The sequence below is a fragment of the Prionailurus bengalensis genome, chromosome E2 (genome assembly GCF_016509475.1).
Source record: "Prionailurus bengalensis isolate Pbe53 chromosome E2, Fcat_Pben_1.1_paternal_pri, whole genome shotgun sequence".
Taxonomy (NCBI): domain Eukaryota; kingdom Metazoa; phylum Chordata; class Mammalia; order Carnivora; family Felidae; genus Prionailurus; species Prionailurus bengalensis.
This window is the reverse complement of record NC_057352.1, coordinates 62,109,154-62,117,017: the sequence shown is the minus strand read 5'-3', so window position 1 is coordinate 62,117,017 and position 7,864 is coordinate 62,109,154. Positions and strand designations below refer to the sequence as shown.

Sequence of the window (7,864 nt, the reverse complement as noted above, 5' to 3'; positions counted from 1 at the left end):
AAGGGTGATGAGGCCATGAGAACTTCCACGCCGTGAATGAAGCCGCCTGCTGCAGGGATTCAGCCCGCACAAAGGACCAGAGCCTGATGTGGAGGAATCATGAGACCATGAAGACATCGCAAAGGCATTTTACTGCAACAGGAAATTTAGACAAAGGAGCACAGAAGGTGGTGCACCTGCTGGGTGGGTGCTCCTCTGTCACCTCCTCCAATCCTCACCATCTGCCCTAAAAAAGTAGGTGTGACCGCGCCCCCTGCAGGGGTGGAAAAGTTTAGAGAGGTAAGTGAGTGCCTGAAGGCCACTGGGAGCCGGAGGCGTATGAGGGGAAACCAAGCCTCCCAGGGTTTCTGCAGCTCCACACCAAACAGAGCAGGGCTGGTGGCCTACAGCCCTAGAAGTGCTAAGTACTGTGCTTCAGGCCTCCAAAACTTGATAAAAGTCCCAATTCCTTTATTTCAGTTCATGACTTAATCTTCTTCTGACATGGGTTAGGGAACCACGTTAGGTCAGAGGCAGTTCTCAGAGACACAGTCTGTTACTGGTGTTTGGCTGTGATGAGCACACGCAATGCCAAGACGTGGGGCTGGGCACAGTAAGACCCTTCAACAGGCAAAGGGCCACCGCCCTTTTTTTCCCGTCAGATCATCAGCCAGGTTACCCTGGTGTCTCAGACTCACGCAGACACAAGCCCGCCAGGCAGTGGCTCTTCAATCTGCTGGGAGCTCGCTTCCTTCAGCACTCAACTATCCCAGCCACATTGATACGGCATTTATGCCTCTCCATTCCCTTCTCTTCCTTTTCTACTTCCCTTGTTCTGCTTGTCTCGTTCTCCTCCTTGCACGGCAGGGATGGTGCGGCAAGATCACCGAATGAGAAAATAACTGCATGGAAGCCTCCAGAACATAAGCCTCCCTTGATGAGTGTTAACTGATAGGGTACTTTTGACTACACTGTGACGCCTCTCCAGCTTTGGCAGCCCCCCCCCAGCCTACAAATCCAAGGAGAGCAGCCGAGGGACAGAGCCCTTGCCTGTGTTCACTTCTTGACTCTCAACAGATGAACAACTCAGTCTGGGGGAAAAAACCCTCAAAGATCATCCAACTTCCTTCGTAACTGAAACCACTGAGGCCACGGAGGTTCAGTGACCCAGGACACAGCTGTGTCAATTACTGACTTCCACCACGTGTTAACAACCAGAACAGCCTCTGCAATGCTGAAACGTCCCAGGCAAAGGGCTCTGCTCTCATCGATAATTCCAGAAACGGAGCTCACTTGTACCATCCCCAAAATGAATAGGGATGGGAGGGAAAAGCTCATTCCTGAAGACAAGACAGGAAATAAATCCACGGAATCCTTCTTCCTCCTTCACTGCTGTCTGGAAACCAAGATGCCTTTCTTGGACCAAAAATCAGAAACCTCACAATTGTGCAGGAGAAAAAATTAAGCCAATGTGATCACTGCACCCTGGGATGTATCAACCAATACAGAAACAGAACCTTAAAATACGGAATCCTAGGGGGGCACCTGGGTGGCTCAGTCGGTTAAGCTTCTGACTTCGGCTCAGGTAATGACCTTGCAGTTCCTGGGTTTGAGCCCCCAGCCAGGCTGTATGCTGACAGCTCGGAGCCTGGAGCCTGCTTCGGATTCTGTGTCTCCGTCTCTCTCTCTGCCCCTCCCCTGCTCACACTCTGTCTCTAAAAACTGAATTTAAAAACAACATTAAAAAAAAAAAAAAAACATGGAATCCCATTTGATAGTATCTAACCAGAGGAAAGGCACACAACCCAGAAATACCTAAAGGTGAAGGCACTGGAGCGAGATGGCCCTGAACTGCAAGTGGCCAGTTTTGCTTTCACGTTTTCTCTTCTATAAAGAGGCTTATGGCAGCGCTTTCGTGCAGGAAGGGTTTAGGACTCAAATGAGAGGGTTCGTGTAAAGCCCTTAGCACGGAAGGCTGGAAGCAGTACTAGCTGCTATGAGAGTAGTGAAACCGGGCTCCACACGTGAGAAACACTAACAGCCGGCAAAACTCTTCCACGTGCAGTATCACATCCGGCTCAGAGAGCAACTCTGGGCTCAGCAAGCATTACCTCCAGGCCCAGGAGGAAACGGGCTCGCAGTCGAAGCGAGGTGCCCGAGGAGATGCTGTAGGTTTGCAGGGACTCGTGACTCGAACGCAAATCGCTCCGCGTGGGGGCTCTTTGGAGAGGGGACTGAGGCGGCAGAGGAGGGAGCCAGCACTGCGCAGGGCCCGGGAGGCGGCGGGAAATTCAGAAGGCGGCAAGAAGCCGCCAGGAGAAGGGCAGGGACGCGGAGGGCAAGGGACGGCCACCTCAGCCGCGGGGACAGAGCCGCCGGCTGGGGATGTGGTGGTGGCCGCAGCCAGGCCCCTCTAGTCCGTTCCCCCGGACCCCTACCCCGCGACAGCCGGCGCAACCGGGCGGCGTCACCAAGGCGTCGAGCGGAGCCCGCGCCCCCGCCTCCCGACACCTGCGGGCAGAACCTCCCCGCTCACCTGCCGGGCTGTTCCGAGGGCTCTCACGCCTGCCCTGACCGTCCCGCCGCCTCCTGGGCCACCGCCGCACGGCCCAGACCGCTCGGCCGCCGCCCGGAGCGGGCGCGACACTCCCCGCCCCCGCCCTCGCGCCGCTGGGGCGCGCGCACGCGCAGAACAGCAACAAAACCAGGGAAGCGCCACACCCCCGGAGCCGTCCCCGCGGGCGCTGGAGGCGTCGCTCATGCGCGGTAAGGACTAGGCGCCGGCTTGGGACCTCTCGTCAGCTGTCTACCCTACCACCTGACTTTTTAAAGACCTGAACGTGAGCGCTGTCGGGTCCTGTCCACAGAGCGGAGCGCAGAAATCCCAGCGACCGACTCGGGCTAGATGCTATGAGGATACCCAGCGCCTTTAGACTTATTTTAAGTCGGGCATCTCCAAGGACACATATTTCCCGGGTCCTCCACAGGAAGCGGTTCACAAAAGACACCACCAGTCCCTGGTCCGTCCCCTGCTACCGGCGCCTCTCGTGAGCCCGCTACCCGGCTCCCTGCTGCTTCGATGTCCCTCTAGAACGGAGGCACTGACTCGGTGTGTGCTATGCAGCGTTATTAACTTGCACGGATTTTTTTCTGTTCTCTGGATCCCAGAAACCCACGCCGGTTTTAACGTTCCTGCAGATGTGCTGTCTGGGGGTTGGGCACTCTGATTGACACCAGAGGCCTACGCTGCCCGCCTTCCAGTCGAGAGTGAACCAGCCTGTTTCTGGCACAGGGGGCCGGGCAGGCCTTTGGTGACCTTTTTCTCATCCGCCTGCACTTCTTGGCAGCCCCATTTTCTCTCCCACGTTTTGCAAGGGAGCAGAGGATAGCCACGGGCCTTCTTGCTCTTGAGACTGCTGTCATTTCACTACATTCTGGAAGGGAAAATGCCTGGGAAAAGGTCCCTAAATGCATCGGCCATCCCCAGTGCCAAAAGGGAACGGAAAGCAATTACCCTCGACATAAAATTGGAAGTGTTGAGACGATTCGAAGTTGGTGAAAAGCTCAGCCAAATTGCGAAGGCCTTGGGCCTTGCGGTTTCTACCGTGGCTACAATCCGAGATAATAAGGAAAAAATTAAAGCGAATTCGCAAATCGCTACTCCTTTGAGAGCCTCCCGGTTGACGCGGCATCGAAGTGCAGTCATGGAGACCATGGAGCGCCTGCTGCATGTGTGGCTTGAAGACCAGAGCCAGCGAAATGTGCCCCTGAGTGTCACAATTATTCAGGAGAAGGCTAAGAGTTTGTTTGATGACTTACAGCGGGAAAGAGGTACGAGCTCTCAAACAGAAAAGTTTGCTGCAAGTAAAGGCTGGTTCGTGAGATTCAAGGAGCGCCACTGTTTGCCCCACTTCAAGATAAACAGCACGGCTCCTGGAAACAAGGACATATATCCAGAAGCGCTAAGAAGCATCATTGAAGAAGGTGAGTATACCCCCCAGCAGGTTTTTAACGTAGATGAGACGGGGCTTTATTGGAAGAGAATGCCTGAAGGAACGTTTATTTCTGTGGAAGAGAAAGCTGAGCCAGGCTTTAAATCATCCAGAGATCGCTTGATGCTGCTTCTTGGTGGCAATGCAGCTGGGGACTTTAAGTTGAAGCCCCTATTGGTGTACCACTTGGAAAACCCCAAGGCTCTGAAAGGATACTCCAAGCCCAATTTGCCTGTAATTTGGCGCTCAAACAAAAAGGCCTGGGCGACCAGGAGCATCTTTCAGGAATGGTTCACATACTTTTTTTGCCCAGCCGTTGAAAGATACTGTGCCCAGAATAATCTCACCCACAAAGCGTTGCTCATCCTAGACAATGCCCCGTGCCACCCGGTAAATTTGAGTGATCTGTCTGACAATGTAAGGGTGGAATATCTTCATGACAGTACAGCTGACTCCATCCAGCCCATGGGTCAAGGCATAGCCTCCGCCTTCAAAGCTCATTACGTGAGAAGAACTTTTGAGCACATCCTAGAAGCAACAGATGGGGAGGACACAGCCATGATCAGGGAGTTCTGGAGAAACTACAGTATCATAGATGCTGTAGACAACATTGCACTAGCTTGGGAGGCGCTGAGACCGGCAACGATGAACAGCGTGTGGAAGAAGATCTGGCCTGAGTGTGTTCGGTTCCAGAGCGTTTCCCAAACAGATAACATTGCACAACTTCAACAAAACATTGTGACTCTTGCCAAGAATGTGGCTTTCGAAGAGGTTGTAGAAGCCGACGTGGACCAGTTGCTGAGGTCCCACGAGGAGGATCTCTCGAACACGGAACTGATGCAGCTAGAACAGGAGCCTGCAGAAGAGGAGAGTGAAGATGCCCCACCTGCCCTGCGTCAGCTAACCACAGGAAGACTCTCAGCAGCCTTCTCACATTTCGAGGCAGGCCTACGGGTCCTTACAAGTGACGGCCCTAATGATGATTGGAAACTGAAAGTTTCGGGAGCAATCAATGATGCGATCAACTGCTACAGGGAATTGTACAATGAGAAAAAGCGGCGCTCAAAGCAACTGTCTTAGGTCGTTTTTCGGTGTGTGCGACCAAACGTTAATCAAAATAAAGCCAGAAGCAACAAGATGACCTCAGCGGATGAGATCCAGCCACGCCTCTCTACTTCCAGATGCTTTACATCTTTGGAAACTCTTGTTTCTGGTATTTTCATTTTGACACCTGAGAGTACCAAATTTTGTCATTAAAATTTCACTTAAATATGTGCTTAGGATAATCACATGCAAGAATACCCAGGAAAATGCTGCTTCAAAAAGAGAAAACTGCAGGGTGCCTGGGTGACTCAGTCTATTAAGCATCTGACTCTGGATTTTGGCTCAGGTCACGATCTCACAGTTTGTGAGATCAAGCCCCACGTTGGGATCCACACTGACAGCGCAGAGCCTGCTAGGGATTCTTTCCCTCTGTCTGTCTCTGCCCCTCCCCTGCTTGTGTGCATGCTCTCTCTCAAAATGAATAACTTTAAAAAAAGAGAGAGAAAACTGCAAGGAGACTAGCTCTTCTAAGACATTAAAGCAAACTATAAAACGTCAGCGAGTAAGTCAGTGCAGTAGTCAGACCTGTGGAATAAATTTGGAAGCCCCGATTTTTGTTTTTAATGGTGGGGGACAACTGGTTAATCATTTGGAAAAAGATAAAATTAGATCCCTGCCTCACAGCATACACAAGACTAAATAAACAGATCGTGGATCCAAAAATAAAAATTGAAACCATACGAGTACTACAAAAGCACATAGATGAATGCCTCTTGGACCTGGGTGCTGGGAAGTTTTCCATGACTTAAGATCCAGATGAAATAAGAAAACTTAATTTGACTGTATAAAAATGTAACAAAAGAGCTTTTCCATGGGAGAAACACTACAAAGTCAAAAGCAGTTGATAAATTGGAAGAAAATATTTGCAACATCTCACAGACAATGGGCTAATCCCTGCTATATGGAGAACTCTTAGGATTGAGGAGGAAAAAATACCAGAAATCCAATAGAAAAGTGGACAAAGGATATAATTCATAAATAAATAAATTAGGTCTTGAAACAAAAAAAGTTCAACCTCATTCATGATTAGAGAAATGCAAATTAAAGCTACACAGATACTGTGTCTCACTAATTAGATTGACAGATAATCAAAAAGTATGGCCACACACTCTGTTGGTGATGTTCTGGGCTAACAGGGACCTCCTACATTGCTGATGGGAATGCAGATTGCTACAACGAATATGGAGGGACATCAGACACTCATAAAAAATACATTTCTTTTGATTTAACAATCCCACTTTCAGGAGTATACTCTGAAGATACACCTCCAACAAAAGAAAATACATGTGCACAGATTACTTATTGCATCCTTGTTTGTTACTGCAAAAGTGAGGAGACAGCCTGAATATTCGTATATAGAAGAATGGTCAAATATGAAATGGTTATTACATACAATGGGATATAATCTAGATGTAAATGATGATAACAGTAATAAAGGAGGAAGAACTCTGGACTGATAGAGAATGGTTTCCAGGGTATACTATTATTTGAGAAAAGCAACGTGCAAAAAAAACAGTATGCTATCATTTTTGTGGAAGAAAGAAGGGGGAGGGGCTCCTGGGTGGCTCAGTGGGTTGAGCATCGGGGTCTTGACTTCAGGGCTCAGGTCATGATCTCCCAGGTCGTGGCTTCAGTTTCTACATCAGGCTCTGTGCTGCAGTGCAGAGCCTGCACTGCAGGGCTCAGGTCATGATCTCACAGGTCGTGGCTTCAGTCTCTACATCAGGCTCTGTGCTGCAGTGCAGAGCCTGCTAGGGATTCTCTCTTCTCTCTCCCTCTGTCTCTGCTCCTCCACCATTCACACGCTCTCTCTCTCTCAAAAAACAAACTTAAAAAAAAAAAAAAGGTCGGGGGTGGGGCGCGCCTGGGTGGCTCAGTTGGTTAAACGTCCAACTTCAGCTCAGGTCATGATCTCGCGGTTCATGGGTTCAAGCCTTGAGTCGGGTTTCGTGCTGACAGCTGCTTCAGCTGCTGTGTCTCCCCCACTCATGCTCTGTCTCCATCTCTCAAAAATGAATAAATGTTAAAAAAATTATTTAAAAAAAGGGGTAAACGAAATAAGAAAATAGACACGTATCATACTCATTTCTGCAAAAAGAAACCCAGAAAGGAGAAGCCAGAGACCAAAGATATTGGTTACCTGATGGGAAGGGGTGGAAAGAAGCAAAGAATGGGGGAGGAAGATATTTGACGAACCTTTTGTAAAGGTTTTTATTTTTATTTTTTTTTTTTTTCAACGTTTTTTATTTATTTTTGGGACAGAGAGAGACAGAGCATGAACGGGGGAGGGGCAGAGAGAGAGGGAGACACAGAATTGGAAACAGGCTCCAGGCTCTGAGCCATCAGCCCAGAGCCCGACGCGGGGCTCGAACTCACGGACCGCAAGATCGTGACCTGGCTGAAGTCGGATGCCCAACCGACTGCGCCACCCAGGCGCCCCGGTTTTTATTTTTTAAAGTGCCTTTAAAAAAAATTTTTTTTTTAATGTTTATTTTTGAGAGAGAGAGACAGGCAAGTCTCTGTTGAACCAGCCAGGCATCGTGGCCTCTTGTGAAGTTCTGACTTTAGGAACCATGTTAATATATCACAACAATAAAATAGGCAAATAAGAGGCCCCGGGTGGCTCTCAGTTGCTTAAACTTCTGACTCTTGATCTCAAGGTCGTGAGTTCAAGCCCCATGTTGGGCTTTGCACTAGGTGTGAAGCCAATTTAAAAAAAATAAAAATAGGGAAATAAAACGGAGTACATGAATGGAACCATATTTCTCATGAATTACATATGCACAGTG

The 7,864-nt window shown here is 49.4% G+C and overlaps 1 protein-coding gene across 1 annotated transcript; it reads left to right on the top strand.

Moving 5' to 3' along the window:
- The first annotated feature begins 2,783 nt into the window (after positions 1–2,783).
- On the top strand, positions 2,784–5,241 carry LOC122494632 (CENPB DNA-binding domain-containing protein 1). Its single transcript, XM_043599962.1, has one exon. It carries the CDS (start codon positions 3,426–3,428, stop codon positions 5,049–5,051), a length of 1,626 nt encoding a protein of 541 aa, XP_043455897.1. The 5' UTR covers positions 2,784–3,425; the 3' UTR covers positions 5,052–5,241.
- Positions 5,242–7,864: the final 2,623 nt, after the last annotated feature.